Consider the following 20,808-nt stretch of genomic DNA (forward strand, 5'->3'; position numbering starts at 1 on the left):
TGGGGGAAGAAGAGAACAGCACCTAACCATAAGCTGATTATTTTACAATACCAAGAAACAGCTCTGCCTTCGAATAGGCATTGAGTGTCAAATGTTTAGTAGAACACTTGCCCTGGACACAGTGCCAGGCCACCTTAACAGCAGCAGTAGGGAAGACCAGCAGAGAAATAAACAGATCTTAAGTCATACTCAGGCAGTATTACAAATGCAAATGCATACTGCTGTAACTAAACCATTTAAATACTATTTCAAGTCTTTCATTTCAGAACAGCTCTTCCCAGGAAAAGATACCCTGAAGTCCTACAGAGAAAGTAATCCTTGTGGAACATTGCTTTATTCCTGGGTTAAGACAGCTGGGAGATTGGATAAACCCAGGAACTGTAGCTCTTATTTAAATGTCATATTGAAATTCCATCCCAAAGGTGATTTGAGTTAAATAAGGTTGAGAACACCAAACAAAACATGAAAATGCTGAAGATTACTAAGAGAAGAAGAGTAATATAAATGAGGAAAAGGAGGAGTGATAGTCTTTTATGCTCCAACTTCAGGCACAGGATTAGGGGAGTATTTATGCCAACATATGTATGTGTAGCTGGTCTGTTAGGAGATCAATTTTATGCTTGGCTTCTTTACAGACCAATACATCAGTGCTGGTTTTGAGTAGGAAAAAGCAAGAGAGAATTTGTTCTTATTGTGCCCTATGCCTTTGCAAGTAGCCACAGCTAAGGACTATTGAGGAGCCCAGACAGGGGACTGCTCAGAACAGCAACTGTGGTGTTCAAAACAGAATTTACTATCACATGCATCTTCACTAAGAATAAAGACTGCACACAACATGACAGCATTAAGCTCCACACACCCTAAAATGCTTAAATTAAGAATGCAAATGCTTCTTCTTTTAAAGCAGTTCAAGCAGCGAGCTATGATACATTTCCATGTAAATCAAACAATGACTGCAAGTTAAGAGCTCTTTAATTACAGAAAAATAAGTCTTTAATTTCATATCAGATATATCATTTTACACAAGCAATTTCAGTATGATAGTCCATGAAAAACAAATGCATACTCTATGGAAGTTAAGAGCTCTCAGTGAAGTCACCATTACATAGAAAGTTGTGGTTGAACAAAGCTTCCTCTCTGGTTGAACTTCAGCAGCCATCATTGCACACAGTTAAGTTCCTTTAAAAGGTTTGGTTTAAAATTAGCGTTCATTTAAATAACTGGAGGGAAAGGCACTTAGTATTGCAGTTTCCAGAACATGATTTGTTTGTCTTCCCCTCCTGTAATAACACTGTTGCACTGTTCATTCATCCACATGGATGTTACAGCACCTGGGAAACAAAATAACAAGTAAATGAAAATGCAAATAAGTGTGGTACTCGAGATGACAGAAGGGGTCTTTTTGAGAGAGGTCTTTTTGATCTGTCTGATCATTGGATTACATTGACATTACATTACATTATGTGCCAAGAGGAATTTTAGTAAGGTTCTAGGTGGCTGCTCTTATTCATAGTAATGATCCCATGCTCCATTGCCTCAGCTGACTTTTGGTACTAGAGGGACAACATCATTGCAGTGTAGAATGCAGATGGCAACTAAGGAAAGCATTCATGAAGAATGGTCTTTTTCACTCTGCTGTTTGGAATTTTCATGTTAAAAGTGTATTTACATCTTGCAGAATATACCTCAGACACCCACTTCTGAAAAGTCCCCAACTACAGAATGATCTCTCCACAGGTCAAGTTCCAGAGTATAACTTAGAGTAGGGAAGATTGAAACAACTGTTCTTAGATAAATAGCCTTAAAAACTTGACTTAATGAAACTTAGGTAGTTTTTCTCCACACATCCTGGTTGCTGATGTACTGAGACTATATAGATACATTTAATCAGCCTCTAAATCCCCATCCAAAAGAAGTAAATGTTATTAAGATTCAGCCTGGACTGACTGTGGCAAAGGATACAGTACAGTCTATACTATATTTGAGGGTCAAGAGGTAGAAAAATGTTGACTTTTGTGATATTGTGTGAATTACAAAATTGAAAGTAATTTGCCTTTGGCCAGTCTTGTACAAAGCAATATTTCTCCATTCTTATTTGCTTTCCTAGGAGGCTCACATGGCTACTTTTAATTCTGGTGTTTCAGGTAAAGCTGACATCAGGAAAAGACAGCTGGCTGAGCAGATAACTCTCAAACTTTTCAGTACTAAAAGAGCTGGAAAATAGGAATCTCACATTCAGTTTGAGAATGGGAATAATTCAGGCATACCTGTATGTCCTTTGATTCTTTCAGTAACTTTTCCTCCAAGAAGGTCCCAAATCAGTAATTCACCAGACTGAGATCCTGATAAGATGGTATTTCCATCCCATTTGAAGCACCTGCAAGTAAGCCTGAAATTAGTTCATGACAAGCTTTTGCATAATATCAGCCAAACTTTTCCAAACTAGGTCAAAAAAGAACTGGAAACAGAGACATGAAACCAAAGGAAACTACCTTTTAACACAGTTTTTCTGGAAAGATTATTCCCAAATTATTTTAAAGAGTCACGACCCAAAGTTTGTTCTGTGACTGCCCTAGACTCAACCAGGCCTTCCCCTGGCGGAGTACGAAACACAATCCTGTAACAGAAGAGGGCCCCTAAGTGTGTGATATCCCAGTGCTCTCATGAGCCATCACTTCCACTTCTGCCACTTCATATTCCTGACACCGTCACTTAATAGGCAAAGATGACTTTCAGGTAAATAACTAGTGAAAACATATATGTGAACATGCATATATATTTATGTATACCCACAAAAAAAAAAAATGAACAAGTGTATTTCATGTATAGCTGCTATATTTTTACTCCAGTAACTGAGTAAGCATTCCACCTATTTATCTAAAAAACCATAAATAAACCATAAATAACTGTCTGCTTTTCAGTTGGTGGGAAAAGGTGATAAGCCTTTGACTTTAAAAGCCAATCTTTTTTTAAGACTATCAAAATAAAAAGAAAACATTATAACAAACCCAGAAAATCAGTAATAGTGACGGAGATGATTCAAGTAAGAAAACTCAACTTGTAGCTCAGCTGCTGAAAGAGCTGGTTAGCTACAGCTGTCATCATCTTTAAGGGACATGAAAGTAGTTGTTGAGAAGTTATTTACTTAGAGAGCTGTTTGTTTTATTGAATCACTTTTTAGAGTGCAAAGACTGACATTAGACTGACATTCTAGCATGTTGTGTGCATTGTGATCAAACTTTCCAAACTGGGGCAAAATCAAAGCTCCCAGTATTCCTGCCCTTCCCACTCTGCTGTCACCAACCATCTCCACCCAGCTCCATAACCTGCATGTTCCCAGCATTACCTCTGTGGCTCTTCAGTGTTCACAGAAGATATGAGCATTCCAGTTTGTACATCTATTACTTTAAAACAACAGTCCTCCCCTGTGCTAAGTAGATGTCTGCTGTCTGTACAAAAGAAAGAAACAAACAAAAGAAACAACAACAAAGAAAGCATGTTCAGACATTCAGTTCTAGTTACCAAAGCACTCTGCAATCAGCATGTTGGATGTGACATTGCCTGACCTACTTATCTATAAATAATTTACTAGAAATTAAGTCTCTAAGCAAGCAAAGATAAACAAGATTGGCTTAGAGTCTAGACCACTGGTCTACAGCCTAGCATGGCACTGTGTATAGTTAAATACTTTACAGTGGAGATGTGTGACAATCTGAAACATCTCACCATCCCCCTTAAAGCAGTAATTCCAATAAGAAAGATAATTTTACATGGTATCGAGAATGAGATTCCCTTTGAAACCCCCAACAGTGCATATTAAAAACTGAAATCCAACCTACCAGGACTAAAAGCAGCATGAAATACAGTCCCAGAATGACATGGCAACTGGTGCAACACTGTTGCTGTAGAAATATCCCAAACACTAATGGTACCTTCTTTGGTTCCAGACGCCAGGATGGTATTTGCAGCATTAAGGTCAATTGTATTTACCTAGGAAGTTAAACATCCTGTGATTTTCCCTATTCTTTCATGTAAGCCATCTTGAGACAGGTTTAAACATACACAAAACAAGCCCATTATCCCTAAGATGATATTTTATTTATGAAAATCTTTGAATGTAATTCTCAATATCCTTGAGTACAAGTATGAAAAATCCAAACTATAAAAAGAAAAAATGGGTCACTTTGAAGATATTTTAAAAGCTTTTGCTTTGCAGAATCAGAAATGCTAAGTGACATTTCAGATTGCTTTTAGTACCAATACTCTTGATCTAACTGCCAGACTCTACCCTTAAGGGTAAAATTTTCACTTTTACAAAACTTCCTACTCATTAGTTGTTTCCAGTTCTCCTGGGTACAGTTCTTAAATGTTACCAGAACTGTTTCAGTATTTGCTAACATTGTGACCTATTAAAAAACTAACTCTTAGGAAGGTTTAGAACACAGTCATTCTAAATATCTTACTAGAGTGATGTTAGAGGCTATAAACAAAAGTATGCAGTTACACATTTATGATTCATTGCACACAATGTGTTTCTATATTTACAGTGAAATTCACTAAGATATTTACCATGATAGCATGGTAAACAACTCAGGATTTCTTTTTCATTTGCTTGCCTTATATTAAAAGGAAGCTGTAACAATCAAAACACTTGAAAAAAGATTAATCTGTTTTCAAAACCAAAGAAAGCAAACAAAAAGCACCCAATCCTTCCTGCTCCCCATAGGAATTCTGTGCATACAAGCTGAGCAAGAGAAATTAAGAAAACTCTGTTTACACTGGTGTTTCAGTCCCAAGAAATGGACTTTTCAACCCAGGATGCAGAGAACACTGGTGCAGAACCATCAGACAGTGAAAACCCCAAAACAAAAAGCCCCTAAACACATTTCCCAAAATACACCTCTCAGCCCATAACCCAATTTTTGTGCTTTACCACTAGATCATGATTTACATCATCAATTAATTTTCTTATTCTGCGATACTGTATCAAAATACTTACACTAACATCATGTTCTAACTCTGCAAGCAGTTCAAAGTGGTGTTTTTTATTGCTCAAGGTCTCTCCAGGAACACAGCGCCACACCTACAACACAGGTAGTTAAGTTTGTTCAAGGAAGGATTAGTATAACCCTACATGAGTTCTTTCAGTGCTGAACTCTCCCATTATGAAGGGGGCTGCTTATGTTCACTGCCTACGTGGCAGAAAATGGTAAGAAACGGCACCTGAACTCCTTTACCCTAAGCAGAGCCACATGGTGAACACAACTCTGCTGACTCAGCCTACAGAGCCTACCTAAGAACGGGTATATCACTGCACTAAATGTGTACTTACCAAAAAAATCATACACAGCAGGCTTTGCCAAATTATTTCCTGTCTTTAGCTTCCAAATTATCTTTCCACCTAACTGTAGGCACGCTCTTTAGATTAGCAAGTTTCTGGTCCTGTTAGCTGAAGAATGTAAACTACAAAATTATTAAACATTTAGAAGTCTATTCCATCCAGGAAACAGAATTGCCAAAGTCACAAAACATTCCAGCTCCTCCAACAAATACAGTTTGTCTTCAGAACCCTCATTTTTAACAGTAAGTTAGAATGAATGAAATTTCTTGAAAAATAACACTTTAGCTTTGAAACAGCTGAGCTAAGGCTAAATGACAAATTAACTCTAGAAATAAACTTAGTGTGACACTAGCCAGGTTATTACTCTGGTACAACAGGTACATGCACCCCAAAGCATTTGGTTGTCTGAATATTACAAAGTGCTGGCTATAAATAGTTATGCAACTGTAACAATCCCATCTACAAACCTTCACAGTGGAATCCCAAGATGCAGAAAATAAGCGCTCATCACGCCAACAGATCTTGCTGACTGCATCATCATGGCCCATTAGGACATCTTGCTGTCTTCCAAATGCAATTGAATAAAAATATCTAACAGAGAAAGGTTACAAAAGCATTACGCTTTGTAAAACTTAAGAGCTTCTTCTTCTAAAGAAAGTAACTTTGTTTCTGTAGTTTCTAACAGAAATCTAGTGGGAAAAAAATAGAAATACACACACTGTGTTTTAAAAATGATTTTCTGTATCATTATCTAAAAGCATCAACATAACAACCAAGGCACTCCATCCAATTAAATAAAGTCAATAGGAAATAAATACACACATATGATTGTCCCATGATGAACTTATGACAGTGGTATCTCCTGGTAAGATTAGACAAGATGACAAAGCCTGTAAAAAAAAAAAAAAAAAAAAAAAAAAAAAAAGTAATACTCAATTTCTTACCCCAAATCCAATTCAAGTATATTAATATGCTTTTGGAGAACAAGCACCATTTTAAACTTCTATAAAAATAACATGCAGATGTTATATGAACACTTATCAAGAAAAATCTTAAGAGGCTGGACACTGAACATCAAGAATACTTAATCTCTGTTAAATAAGGGTAGCAGAAACATTCAGAAATACATGCAAAACTGATAGATATTTTCAAAGAAACTGGTATTTCAAGCACATGGTAAGTAATTCCTCACACAGAAGTAACTGGGTCAGCTCTTCATCTTGTAAGCTGCTGTCAATTCTAGACATAAATTGCTAACAGAAACTAAAAATGCAGATTCTTTTGATGTTTGTTCTCCATCACAGGTACTTATCAGCTCAGGTCTTTCAAAGAACAAATATAACTGTGTAATTCCTACTACTCTCAACAAGAAACATTACTTACAGATACCTGCTTAGTTACATTACTGTCACTAGAAACTGCAAGGAAAAAACCAGCAATTAGCCAGTGCTTCTACCTGGTATCATTACTGGTCATGTTTTAGGTCTGTTTGAAAAACAGAAAGCTGCTGGACTGTAAACACCACTCCTTCTAGCATTGCTGTGAGTGTTTACATCAGCACTAAAACTACAGGGGAGGAGAATAACAGTATACAAGGCTCCTTATGAAAACCAGACTTTTGGCTTAGGAGTCAAAGAGCTCCCTTTTCACAGTGCCGTGAAGCAATCTTCCCAAGTTTCCCTTTCCTGACGCATTAGGAATTGATGTATCTGGATTCACCTGCTAGTGTGTCCCACAGCAGATCATAGGGTCTTGATCCTGCAATTTACTTGGAGACAAGTCAGAGCCTGCTATGGCTTCTGTCTGGGCAACACATGTGCCATTCTTGTTCCCTCTAGAGATGATGGCAGAGAAAAAACTGATATATCTTGGTGTGTTGCACTTATAGAAGACTGAATACGATTACTGAGAGTGTATGTTTATAACCCAGGTCTGGCCACAGTGCTCAAGCACAGTAAATCAAATTCAGGATCCCTTTCCCAGCTCTTTTAGGAGCAGGGGAAAAGTGCTGTTCACAAGTTGCTGAGATCATTGCTCATGGAAGAAGGATGGCTCATTTTCACCCTGCACAGACTCCACTCCCTGTGCTTGGTTTTCCTTTTGCTGGATGACTCACAGGCTTCAAATGCTTGGGTGCAGTAAGGCAATGCTGGATGCGAGCACATGGGTGGAATTTAAGCTTTGCAATTCTGGTCCCAATGGCACTTCAAAGTTGCTCAGGAAGACACTGCTGCTCATGCCAGACTATCTCTGTCTATCACAAGCTCTTCCCTGGATAGCAGGCCAACTCAGAACAGAGCCAGTGTAACCATTTAATGCTCCTTCCCCATGTTTGCAGAATGTGATCTGTCTCTCTGGTGGCCTGAGAGAGTCTCAATTCACTCTGCTAAATTATTCACACACAATACAACTGAGTAGGCAGAGGAAAGAAAAGAGGCACTGATGGATGCTAAGAGCCATCTCTCTGAGCAGCTTTCAGAACATTCCCAATCATCTCATTGTTATTTTGACAGCAGCTTACCATGTTTGAAAAGGACACACTTCTCTGGATGGTTTTCGAGTCTTTGGAAAACATCTTCAAAGTTGAATCTGGGGATAAGGGGCAAAATAGAAGATAAAAGGACTATTTTATATTCTAGATGCCAATAATTTTGCTCCTGCTTGAATAGCTTACTATGAAAAGCAGACACAGGTTTCTCATAGTCTCTGAGAAACTCTATAAGGCTTGTGAGTTGGGCCTGGAACTACCCTGTTTTGTAGCAGGTATAGATGGTAACTGCCCCATACTCATCAAACTCTAAGAGAACTCTGGTATTTAAAAGGACAAACTTCCATTATTATCCATTATTTTTATTACTGAAATTATCTTCCAAGCCTAGATAATATTGAAATGCATGAGTCAAAATCATTTAAAATTGATCAAATTCATATAGTTAAGCTATTTAACTACATCAGATACACATTTCAGTTTCATGACATTTTATTAGAAACACCCCAAAACATTAACCTGCATTTACACTGCAGGTTGTGGTAAATACCTGTGCAATACTTACCCTGGGATGTAGTGAAAACAGAAGACCCATTGCAAGTGACTGCTATTCCAGTAATTGCCCTGTTTAATACAAGTAAGCTTGTGGGTGACTTCATAGGTTTTGAAACCTAACCACCATACTGTAAATAGACTACAGTTGAAATCTGTTATTTGAGCTATGTAAGAGCTAAGACATTCAAGGAGATTAAAAACACTACAGTGCAGTGTTATCTGCCTAGAGACAAAAATATCCCTTGACATATGTGAAACACCAAGACAGGATCCCTATAGTGTTCTATAGTGTAAGAACACCATCTTCATCAGAAGGGACTTGCCCATGTGAGAGGATAAATGGTTTCACATTTAGTTTTTCCAGTTTTGGGTTAGCTACAAATAGTCAGGAAGCTGCCTACAAGCAGCTACTGAATACCTTAACTGTCAGGATTGGAACTTGCACATTTTTTTCCTTTAATTTGACACTGGCAAATTCACTATAGATAGAAATTTGGAGAAAGCTTACGTCAGGGAATTAGGAAGCACAGAGCATCCTGCACAGCCAAAGTTCTGTTACACAGCTCTGTGTCTCATTATTTCTCAGCAGTCTTCAGAAAAAAAAAAAAAAAAAGGAATAAAAGTAATCAGAAGCTGAAATTTGAGTCTCTTTTCAGGATCAGGAATTCTCTAATGCTAACAATCTGGTAACAGATTTCTCACTACAAATATTACTGTGTTTTAGGGACATGATAATGTTTTCCTAGATTGGCTTAGAGTCACCAAGAAAGTAGCTGGACTCAAGGTAGTAAGAAATCCTCCTAAGCAGCCCAGTCACTAGGACAAGAGATGGGCCAAAGGAAAACTTGTTCTTTAAAATAGAGCTGACTTTATTCATTATTAGGTATTTTCAAAGTTCATCTGAAAAGTGCCCCTACTGATTCCTGGCTCCCTAGGAATCCATCAGAACAGTAGTTTGGTACCTGGATTAACTGAAAACCTATAGCTGGACACTTGGCAAACTGCTCACGCAGCAGCAGCTTGAGGTGTACAGTGGAACAACTTAAGTGTTTAACCTTTCAAATCTGATGGGATGAAGTTGTGTCCTCCTGGCATTATAAAGATAAATAAACAGAAGTCTTTATCTGGCTGCTGTTACCAGTTTTAGAGAAGAGTAATCAATATCTGCTTCAGGCACTAAAATGATAATGAACTTATATAGCTCTAGTGCTAAGGAAAAACAATAGCAAAAATCAAGCTGACCTTCTCTGGATTCATAACCCATCATATACTCAAGTTCATCTTGTATAATCAAATCATGAAGTCATCTCACAAAGAAAAGTATTTACCTTAAACCCTAAGCCATCATTCAGATTGATACACAGATCCCCCACCCCAGTTCAGTGGAAGAATTTTGACTGAAAAGAATAGTACCTACTCTTTGTGAATTTTATATTGCTTATCTAATTTTAGTTTGGCAATATTGTTCCAGGCAAGTGTTATACTTTCTTCTGTCAAATCTTCAAATGATTCTTCATTTGGAGAAACTGCAATAGAACGCCATGATAAGGTTTCATCACAAATAGAAAATAAAAAGACATATTTCAAATACCTAGGTAGCTGACATAAATATGAAAGTGCAGAAATCATGCAGAACTTCAGGAATAAGAACCTTAGACTAATGCAGAGAGAGACAAGATCATTAACTTTTTTGCCAAATCTCTTGCTGAATTTGCATAGGATTACACAGTCAGAAATATGAGCTTTCTCACCAAATTAGTGCTTTTAAACTGCAGACTTTACAGAATATAATTCCAAAATGGAAAACAACAAAAACAAACACAAAGAGCATCACAACTTCATTTCACTGTTGCAAAAGTTAAGGAATAAAAAATGCAACAAAATTGAGATAATTAGACGTCAATAATAAAACAGTTAAACCCAAAAGAAACTGTTGATGAGTGAATTAACCAGCTAGGCAGCAAATCTATTTAATACACAGGACCATTATTATCACCACATACAACTCTCAAACCCCTCTTGCCATTGGATGCTACAGGTTGCCATGCTAAGTAACACTCATTGTCAATCCTCTGCTTAAAAGTGAAGGTCATCAAATGGTAAGTGAATTGAAGGCAATCAAATGAGAAAAATCTTTCTAAGTGATATCTGGGCTGAATCTTCAGCCCCATTTATAGGTAAATCACTATACACATTATGATAACAATAGCATCTTAGTTTTGGAGAAGTGGTTTAAGTCTTGCCCTGAACAGAAGCCTGTGAACGCATTACAATCCTTTTCTAGAAGAAAGGTATTCTATCAACTCTGTCCCTACAGTATGTAGTAGTAATGGGGGGAAAAATGTCATCTCAGATTGCCATTCAAGTAATGGAGAGGGAAAAAAAAATAAAATCAGATGCTTAATTTAAGTTCTTAGGGTTTACTTTGATCAAGCTAATTAATTGATTACCCCTAAGACACTCCGGTTAAAAACCCAAACAAATCTGCATCCTTTAGAATGCCTGCAGATATGGTCATCAAAACTGCTGTGATATCAGCTTGATTTAAAGTGTCGGGAAAGGCCAGGAATGACAGCCCTCCCACAGCTTCAGAAGCAGAGGTTGAACAGTGCCAGAGGAAACCACTGGAACAGAAAGCAAAATACAGGGCAACACCTGTATTTTCAAATTTGAAACTTCTCTAGCTTTGTTTTTCTTTAAGATTTAGATCATGGATTTATCTTGAGTTGGCATACAGGGAAAGTAGCCAAGAGAGTTGTATAATGAGATCCTGTGGGAGAAAGATAGTACTCAAAATTACAAATCCTTCACATTGTTAGTTTATTTATTAAACATTTACCTGGAGACTCAGCTATGGAAATGCTGTGACTAGATGTTCGAGACAAGCTTTTCAATTTCGGCATTATCCTTTGAGGATGAGGGGTTGTAAACAACTGTTTTGGCGTCTGTCCAAACTCCAGGATTTGTGTCAGCAGAGCTACTTTTTCATTGGGGTCCATAATACTTTACAAAGCAAGATATATAATTAAGCCAAGGAAGCAAGTACTTTTTTTCCCTCCCCTTCCCTGAAAGCATGGAACTGCATGTGCAATTACTACAGCACTACAGGATACTACACATTCTTATAGAACTGATTTACTGCAGATTTACAATTATATAACAGCTTCATTACTTTGTTTATGTAAAATAACAATATTCTCAAGATTGAATAAATGAAGCAATTTCACAAAAGCTGGACTGAAGAAATGCTTAAATAATAATCTTTCAATGCAAGCTAAAACTGAGAACATGATGCTTGTTCTCTGCATATTTGGGAGTATAAAATGGAAGAGCAACAGCATTTGTGTACAGAGCCCTTTTACAGCCAGCAGAGAACTTGGAGAGATACTGAGAAACTTAGCTAACTGCTTTAACAAAACCATTCAGATTCTTGTTAATTACCTGTTTAAATCCACTCCTCCTTCATAAGTTAATGGGTGAAACACTGAAAAAAAGAAGTTTATTTGTACGATGTAGATATATAAGGCTCATTTTGTTAGTCTTCCTACAAAGAGAGTTGCATTTTTTACTCACAAATAAGCTATTTCAGCAGACATTAGAGTTTGAGGTCTCACATTTTAATCCTGTTTTTTTTTTACCTGAAAAAACTTAGGACTTCTAAGAAATTTTCAGAAAGTTTCAGAAGAAATCAGTACTTTCATAAAGGAAGGATTGCTTATTTAAGCTTCATTAAATACCTACCACCAATAAATAAATAAGCAAGCAAGCAAGCAAGCACAGTTGCATAACTGGATAATTTTCAGATAGGGAACAGGAAGTAATAAAGAAGGATCAGAAAGATCTGGGTATTTACCTTTCCAGGTGAATTGCCATGACGCAAATGACTTTGAGGCCTCTGCTCAAGAATATTTACTTTGACCTAAGTTCACAGCCACAGAGATCCTTTCTGCCTCTCTTATCTACTTAAATGTCTGTAATTCATTATGCTAATAAAAATCCATACTGTAGCAGAAGCAGCACATTATGCTTAAAAAGTGCTCTCATTAGTCTCTCTTTTGACAGGTAAAAATATAGTTGCCATAATTTATATGCTGATTTACTGTATTTAAAGTCTGTGGTACATTGTAATTGACACTTATGCTCACAGTATGACTGGATGCCAAACCCAACATTTCTAAAATACAGCCCATCATACGTTAAGGACATGTGGAAAAAGTACACTGGAAAGAAATGAACAGCAGGAAAACAACCCAACCCATCCCCAACCAAACAGCAAAAAAAACCCACAAAATCAAACAAACCTCAGCAAAACAATCCTCAACTACCTTACCCTGGAAGTACAAAGTACTGAATACCAAAATGAGGAGTTGCTTATTCCAACTCTTACAACTGTTGTAGGAAGATTTTCTTTCTGAACTTACTCTATCTTGTTAAGTGCAAACTATCTCAACATTTTCTGTTACTTGTAGTCCTTCAAAAGGATCAGGGCTTCTGGAATAAACACCCTAAAAATCTGATCTGCTACTCTTTTTTTAAAAAGAAGGCACTTCCTTATTGGGTAGTAACATACACAGCTAAAATATCTGTGAGTAACTTAATCATTAGTAATACTTTTAGGTGGGAATAAACACATCTACACAACAGTCACATAAAAACATCCCCCTCTGTAAGGGCAAGGGGCAATATCTGACACATAGTGGCAAGATACATGATCAGAGTAAGGTTGCAAAACCAGTGAAATATCTCACATGCAGTCATCATGTGTAAAGGACAAATTAACACACTTTTTCCTTCATTCTTGCTCCAAAGACCTGGAGCCAATTAGCCCATTCTTTTCCTTGCCAATTCTCTCAGGAGGAGGGGGAAATTGCATTGAAATTCTCTCACTGAAATGACAGTGGAGGAAAGTTAAATACATGTTTATTTGGAGACCCTGCAGGCTCCCATTTTCAACTGGGAAACACTAATTCCATAGTATATTGCCACACTGTGATGTGCAAGCAAATCCCAGCAATGCTATGGAATTGTCTTGTCCACCCTCTGAAGCACATCTTCAAAGATGCAAATCACCATGAAGGCAATACTACCAGGTAAGTCACTATTTCCAATAAGGATCAAGCATTCAAAGCACAGTTATGAACATTTAAAACAAAATAATAACCGAAATGTTCTGATTTACCCTTCCTGCCTAACTGAAGCATCTCCTTTTCTTTGTTAGTTCTATAAATGTGTATTTACCATTGTGAGCTGCAACTGCTTCACTTCCTTTCTGCTTGTAACCAAATATGATGTCAATCCATTCATGAAGATGTTCTGACACATATGGACTTTCTAAAGCCTCTTGGCTCTTCTGAAGAAAGTCATCAGGACCTGACAAGAGAAATGTTAATTAAAGGAGAGAATATCCTCCTCAGTATTGGCATCCATCTTTCTTTCTCCTCATTCTTGAAAAGCCAACTGAACACCCCACACTAACCTCAATTTTCTTATAAAAACTAAAAGCGCTTATGAATTATGTCAGAGTTTAAAAGAAAGAGTTCATTTAGAAGAAACCAGAATGGACATTGTTGAGGAAGAATCACAATGCCAACAATCATGAATTAATTAATAACACAAGAAATTTTACTATCATTACCTGATGCCCAAGGTGGAAGCTCTACATCTTCAACCATCTTTCCACCTTGCCTTTTTCCCAAGTCCAACTTTAAACTGTTTACTAGGAAACTAGAATCATTTTCATAAAATTCTGGAATCAACTGGAATTTAAAAAAACAAACCAACAACAACAACAAAAAACAATAAAGATTTGGTATTAGCTTAGTTTTAATCACTTAGATCATTCAGTGGAAAGAAAGTTATTAAAGTTCATATGTCAAGCACTTAAGCTGGGCAGATTTTACAGGTTTTCACTACAAGACAGTTCTCTGAGCTAATTCAATGGCACACGTTTTAAACAAGTAATGTGTGACATATAAATCTGTAATATCTATGAGTATCTTCATAACTCTCGCTGCATAGCTACCTTCTCATTTTTAAGACATCAAGTAAGAGTCAAGACTAAAATCTAGAATAAAACTAAAATTATGACAGAAGTTTCAGAGCTTAAACTTTCAGGTTTAAATATCACCATATCTGTAGATATGGTGGTATTTAAACCATTCACCATTTTAACCATTAACTGTAGGTTTTTTTTAAAACCATCAATGTATTAAATAATGTTTCTTTGATAACGGAGTTTAACAGTATTTATTATGTGACAGTTTATTATGTGACAGTGACCTACAAGTTAGGGTTTCTCAAGGCTCAAGATATTACTACTACAGTTTAACTCTCCACATGTAGTGTTGCAATACAGCCAAATCCCTACAAGATTCCAGCAGACAATACATAAAATTGTCTTTTCAGCCTTAATCCACATTCTGGTAATTCCCATGTATTTCCTTTAACATTCACAATGATACTTTTGTTAAACTAAAAGCCAGAAAGCAGGTACAGATGAGCAAACATAGAGTTTATATAGGGTTAATATACAGTTAATGAAGGATTCATAAAATGCAGTCATCAGCCTTACAAAAAAAACCAAAAACCAAACCCACACAACTGATAAGCACAAACAACAACAAAAAGCAACCTAACACACTCCAAGAAACACTCTCAAATCAACAGTAGATGAGAAAGCTAAGCACAGATGAGAAGATTTGAATAATTTCCCAGCTATTTACCTCTTTGAAATCTGTTGCACCATCCAAACAGTTTTTCCAGGTTTCTGCAATGCTAGATAAGACAAATCAATCACAGATTTGTTTAAAAAATAATTTTAAGGCTTTGCACTCCCCACTGATGCATATTTGAAAACAAGACCAGCCTAGTTATAGACAAAATGTAAACAAACCTGTTGAACATTCTGTCAGCATGATCAAACTTTCCATTCTGCAGACAGAGCATGTATTCTGGAGCTAAGGAGAAAGAAAAACAGCATCAGCTTGCTCCAAACCTTGTCAACTTTGGAGGTAACTGTCAGCTCAGAGAGCAATAAAAGGTATCTTACCAACTCTAACGAGATAAAACAAAACATAACCCGGAGAAGAATAATGGCTTCCATACATGAACTTGGGATCTGGCATTTCCTGATAACGTGTCTGCAATGTAAGAAAGAAACTTCTGTTTCAAATCAGCACTCCTGCCTTGCCTCAATACTGAACACATACACACTGTCTCTTTTTAAAGACACAGACTAGGACCACCCACCCTCAATTTTAATTCTGATGACAAAAAACCCTCTTAAGTTCTAATATCCAAGCAGCTTTAATCAGAGCAGTAAATCAATATGGCAAAACAGTTGTCATAACTGATCATCCAGAACTATCATGTTTTCAGTGTTTTTTCCCCCTCTCTCATTTTAACATGTAACTGCAGTGACTCAAATTCAAAGAAGTACAAACAAATGGTTCCTTTTCATCTTTCACATCAAGTTTAATGAGAGTATGGAAGAACTGGAAGATTCCTTCCTGTCTGAAGCTCCTATAAATTACTCCAAAATGTATCATAATATAAGCAGAATGACTTTTACTGCAGTGAGCAAGAAGCCAATAACAGTTTGAGGAAAGTCAGACCTTACTGTTACTGTAAACACAATATTGTTCATATTCTTGCCTTCCAAAATCTTAGGAAACGATATGATTTTGAAATATTTTAATATTAATATCAATATAATGGAGTTATTCTGGCAATGTTTTTCCTAATGTTCTATAAATTATTTTAGAATAATTAAGTTTCCATAGAAGACAATAATTTTACACAAATAATTAACTGAGGATCTTCTAGGTCTCTACATTTGTGTTTGACAGCTTATGAAAGAAAAGCCTGCCTACCTTGAGAAATAGAAAAACTTAGTGCACTATTATAAGTACTAATATAGCACTAAATAGTGCATTTAGTGCACTATTATAGAATTTTCAAGTTAGTGCTCTGACCTCCATGGATCCAAATTTCCTCCCTTTGAAGTACTCTCTTTTAAATTCAGTATTTTTCTTAACTGGAAAATACTTAATGTTTCTACTACTTTTTCTTATTTCTTTCAAATACATGTTTTACATTATGCATTTAAATCCATAGGTTTTGAAGTTTCATAAATCCATGTATGTTTACAGCATATCAGTGCCAGCATATATATATATATATATTAAATGGATTTCAGGATATTATTTGAAAAGTAAGGCAAAACTTTTAACAGTATATACGTAATGAAAAGGTAGTAAGAGAGAGAAAATGGATTCAAATAATTTTAGATTATTTGACAAAACCAGCTCTGATGAAATTAAGCTGGAAAATAAATGTGGAATGGTGATAGGTATGTTTGCTTCTGATAAGGTTTATAGTTATCTTTTGATACAATAATTCATAAGGCATAATTCCCAAAGCTTGCTGGACAAAGCTCCTTTTATTGCCAATATGTACAAGGCCCAAAATGTTCAGCATATAAATGCCAAGATATACATACCACGAGTCTATCCAGCCTCTCCTTATTCAGGGCACCAACTGGTTTACTAAGGTCACGAAATGTTTCAGGCTTTGTAAGATCTTAAAAAAAACAAAAAACAAAACAAACACTTGGTTATAGACTCCAAGCACTCTACTAGACTTTAATGTACTCTAATCAGTATTTAAAAACAAACCAAAAGCACCTCCAACCTATCTGAGCAGCCACAAAGCAAACAAAAGCCAACACAGAACCCCTCCAGTAATTTTCTCCCTCTCTACTAACTGCAACCCCATAAAGTCTAACTGTAAATGGCTACTCATCTTCCTTCCAGGTATATACACATACATACATATATATAACTTCATATAATTACATACATATAATCTCATACCTCTTCCTGAAGAGCTAATAGTTATAGTATGGGACAGTAATTACAAGTACTATCAAGTAATCAAGATCCTGCTATCAAAGGCACAAAAGGAGCTGGTATCATCTTCCTACTCATTAACCATTCTGTCAGGCTAGGGTTAAGTCCCACCATACAATCAGATTGAAGTGTTTGAGCAGGTGCTGATGAATACCATGAAATTCCCCTACTCTGCTTCTTGCAGAGGGACACAATCCTCAAAAGGACAAAATCCCATCACAAACTGCACTAAGACCCTTAATCAAGGAGCTTATTTAGGCACAAGCCTTGTCAGCCTCTTGCATTCAATCTGCAATTCTAAGATTTACAAAAGAACACCTGGATTCTACATATTTCAGTGCATCTAACTTGTTAAAAAAAAGTCATTTTACTGGTTCTTTTCCATTTATAAGAATCACAGAAAGTCTTTGAATGCTCAGCACTGCTGATCTGCAAAGCAACCAAGCAGATGTTTAGTACATGCTCTGTATCTGAGGAGTGCAATACTTAACAGAAAAAGGTGAGGTATTTTGTCCCCTAAGCCAAAGGGGAGGGGTAAGTGCACAAGAAAACATCCAAGACCACTAATGCCAGGTTCATTTTGATGTAACATGAAGTTTATGCAGTGTAAAAGCCCCCACCCACATTATAGGTTGGTCATGATGCACTAACCTGCTTTTCTATATATACATACCTAAAACTGAACTAGAGTAGTCTGCTATGATCCAAGGAAATACAGGATACTGGGAGAGATCGTTGCAGCTTCTATCAGCCAGATTGTTGAGATGGAGAAGATACTGGTAATTTGATATATGTCCTCGCTGCCACTGCAACATGTAACTTTCAGCTGTGTGCTCTGCAATATGATTTTCTAAAATAAAATAAAGTTTACATGCATTACATTAAAAAGTTGTGAGGTTTGGAGTTTGGCCCTTAAATTATACTCTGATTAACATTATGCGAGATCCTATAACACAATTAAGGGCACAGTTTCTTAATAGAACAAGTCAGAATTAATTGGCAACTTCATGTTTCCATAGCTACCATAATTCACACATCTTTTAATATCTCTGCAAACGGGTCTAAATTGCATTTGGCAAAAAAAAAAAAAAAAAATCATAAAGAAGAAGTGCTGAAACCAAACACAGTAAGAACAGATGAATATTTATGTGGAATGGAAAAATATTTGCACATCATGAACAACTCTCTCAGCAATCTGGCAACCTTTAAGATTTCAAATTTCTAGGAGCAGTTCTGCCACAGTCAAGAATAAAACTAAATATATTTTTCTACTGCAACCAAGGGCACCCAATATCAGTAACTTGTGGAAAAATGTCAGGTATGTACATGAACAGCATTTCATTTCAGAGAGCAGAGAAAAGGAAAACTTGACCCACACTCAAGAAAATAGGAATTATACACCTAGAGTTCTCTTTGAAGGCAGGAGCTCAAGAAAGTTAAACTGCTCTACTCTCTGCTTATTAGCTGTGATGTCAAGGTATGCAGCTGGAAAACTGGGCTTTTTATTTATTCTTACACTTTCTTCCACTGACTCACTATACAGCACCTGGGCAAGTGGCTGAAATAGTAGAACTGAAAGACTGCAGCCATGGTACAATGGCAAGAAAGAAACTCAGATTAGATTATGGCAGGCCTCTATTTTAGCTCAGCATAGGGTGGAATGACATATTCCAATCTTTCCTTCACTTCAGTACTTTAAGTTCTGCAAGTAAAAAGTGTTAGCACCTTCAAAGAGAGGTTCTTCTGCTGCCAGGGAGATACTGAGGTGCTGCAAATACTTTTAAGGAAAGGGCTCACTCTTTTTTTTTTTTTTATTTCTAGCTCCAGCATCATCAGCATTTTCATTTACACCTTGAAATTTCACCTTAGAAAATTATCCAGAAAAAGTCTGAAGCAGGGTAACAGCATGCGGCTATTTCAATAACAGAGAAAATTATGTCAGAATCTATTTCCTTTTCAAGGAAAAATCTAGAAGACTAAAACAATTCTAAAGGAAAGTTATCATTCCTTCATGGGCTTTCTATTTTTCTTTGTGAAGCAGGAGGGAAATGTCAACTGATATTTAGGTGAATTCATTAAAACAGAACCACAGTCCCAGTACAATAACAAAATGGACAAAATTTACATAAACATTTTCGATATGAGTCTCAATGTTTCAAATTACACAAAAACTAAGCCTTTTTCTACTTTTTTTTCCAGGACACATACATTTTAGGAAGTTTCTGTTTATAATCTGCAGAAAAAATAACCATCACTATCTAGGAATTAATGCATATAACGTTTAATAGAAATGAGGATTCAAGTGTTTCAGAGCGATATTTTTCATCAACTACTCCTAAGACTGAGGAAAGTTCAAGTATTTATGTGTGCACTGGAAATCCATCTATTACAGGAAGTTTCTTAATAGGGTCTTCACTGAGGACTCGGGGGATACACACACAAGCTAGTCTGTATTTTTTCAGCAAAACACAATTTAATTGTGTGTATTTTTTATCCCTTGCTTTGAAGATAGTGTTTTGTGGTTTTGTTTCATTTGTTTGATTTTTTTTTTTAAGGGGGGAAAGGGGGCTGTTAAAGACAGTCCAAATCAAGTTGCAAATCAAAAAAAATAGTTTTGCCTCAATAATGCCACCTCAGCTTTCACACTCAGCTCTTCAAACACAGCAATACTGGTGCCATTTCACAGAAGTCTTTCTGGTCTTTGCTTATTTCTATTAAAAATGCTTACAGCTTATACATCTGTTTATTTTTCCCATTCTTCCCACACATCAACAGAGCAAAATCCAGACAGATTTTCCTTCACAAGGTACTACATACTACATTAATAAATAAATACTGCAAACCTATATATGTTGCAATAAGGAAATAGACCTCATCTCGATCCTGATAGTTGTAGAATTTCAAGTAGATGTCAGAACACAGATCATTTTCTGTACAAAATACTTCAAGTCCCTAGAAAGTTAAAGGGGGGGGAAAACAAATGAGAGCAATTATTGACAAGCTGTAGTACTTGTGTTTTTTAACAGAAAGTTCCAGCTATTAATATCTAAGACTTATGGCTCTATACTGGGTAGCAGTTTTGCCCACAACATCTAACATACTAAATTTTCTATTTCCAATCATAACAGCATTCCGTTTACACTGAGCCAATAGATTGGATCTGTCTGGATTGATTAAGCCTAGGTAATAGACATTGAATTCTTTGCATCACTCCATTCACTTAGGAAGAAAAAAAGTGTATTTAGCTTAAATGTGTTTTGAGACAAAAAAATTTCTACAAGATTGAAATTTCAGTGCTAACACTGAAAGCACACAGCTGAGGTTACACTGCAGAGCTCTTGTCATTTCTCAGTCATGTACAGTGGGACCCATCACTCCACATTAGTCTCAATATGAAGTAGCGACCAAACTTCTTCCATTAATCAATCCAGAGAAAATATGAGAGAGAAATTCATTCTATCCCGTGAGAGGTGCTTGAGATAAATGGAATGAATTGCTCCCTAACAGTACTCCCT

General features: G+C 36.4%; 1 protein-coding gene across 1 annotated transcript in view; it reads right to left on the reverse strand.

The window, feature by feature from the left end:
* Window positions 1–954: 954 nt before the first annotated feature.
* Window positions 955–20,808, reverse strand: part of NSMAF (neutral sphingomyelinase activation associated factor) — a 38,077-nt gene continuing 18,223 nt past the window's right edge. Inside the window, exons 12-31 of the mRNA XM_083860240.1 lie at window positions 20,137–20,245; window positions 17,967–18,143; window positions 16,885–16,964; window positions 15,433–15,523; window positions 15,277–15,340; window positions 15,107–15,158; window positions 14,020–14,140; window positions 13,623–13,754; window positions 11,826–11,868; window positions 11,224–11,387; window positions 9,802–9,910; window positions 8,395–8,453; window positions 7,863–7,930; window positions 6,164–6,231; window positions 5,809–5,932; window positions 5,000–5,083; window positions 3,840–3,990; window positions 3,347–3,449; window positions 2,268–2,377; window positions 955–1,331 (exon numbers count right to left, since the gene is read on the reverse strand). Of these exons, the coding sequence (XP_083716366.1) occupies window positions 1,237–1,331; window positions 2,268–2,377; window positions 3,347–3,449; window positions 3,840–3,990; window positions 5,000–5,083; window positions 5,809–5,932; window positions 6,164–6,231; window positions 7,863–7,930; window positions 8,395–8,453; window positions 9,802–9,910; window positions 11,224–11,387; window positions 11,826–11,868; window positions 13,623–13,754; window positions 14,020–14,140; window positions 15,107–15,158; window positions 15,277–15,340; window positions 15,433–15,523; window positions 16,885–16,964; window positions 17,967–18,143; window positions 20,137–20,245 (2,004 nt within the window). The 3' untranslated portion in view covers window positions 955–1,236. The remainder of the gene's footprint in view (window positions 1,332–2,267; window positions 2,378–3,346; window positions 3,450–3,839; window positions 3,991–4,999; window positions 5,084–5,808; window positions 5,933–6,163; window positions 6,232–7,862; window positions 7,931–8,394; window positions 8,454–9,801; window positions 9,911–11,223; window positions 11,388–11,825; window positions 11,869–13,622; window positions 13,755–14,019; window positions 14,141–15,106; window positions 15,159–15,276; window positions 15,341–15,432; window positions 15,524–16,884; window positions 16,965–17,966; window positions 18,144–20,136; window positions 20,246–20,808) is intronic.

This window comes from Zosterops lateralis (assembly GCF_965231275.1).
Source record: "Zosterops lateralis genome assembly, chromosome: 1".
NCBI lineage: Eukaryota > Metazoa > Chordata > Aves > Passeriformes > Zosteropidae > Zosterops > Zosterops lateralis.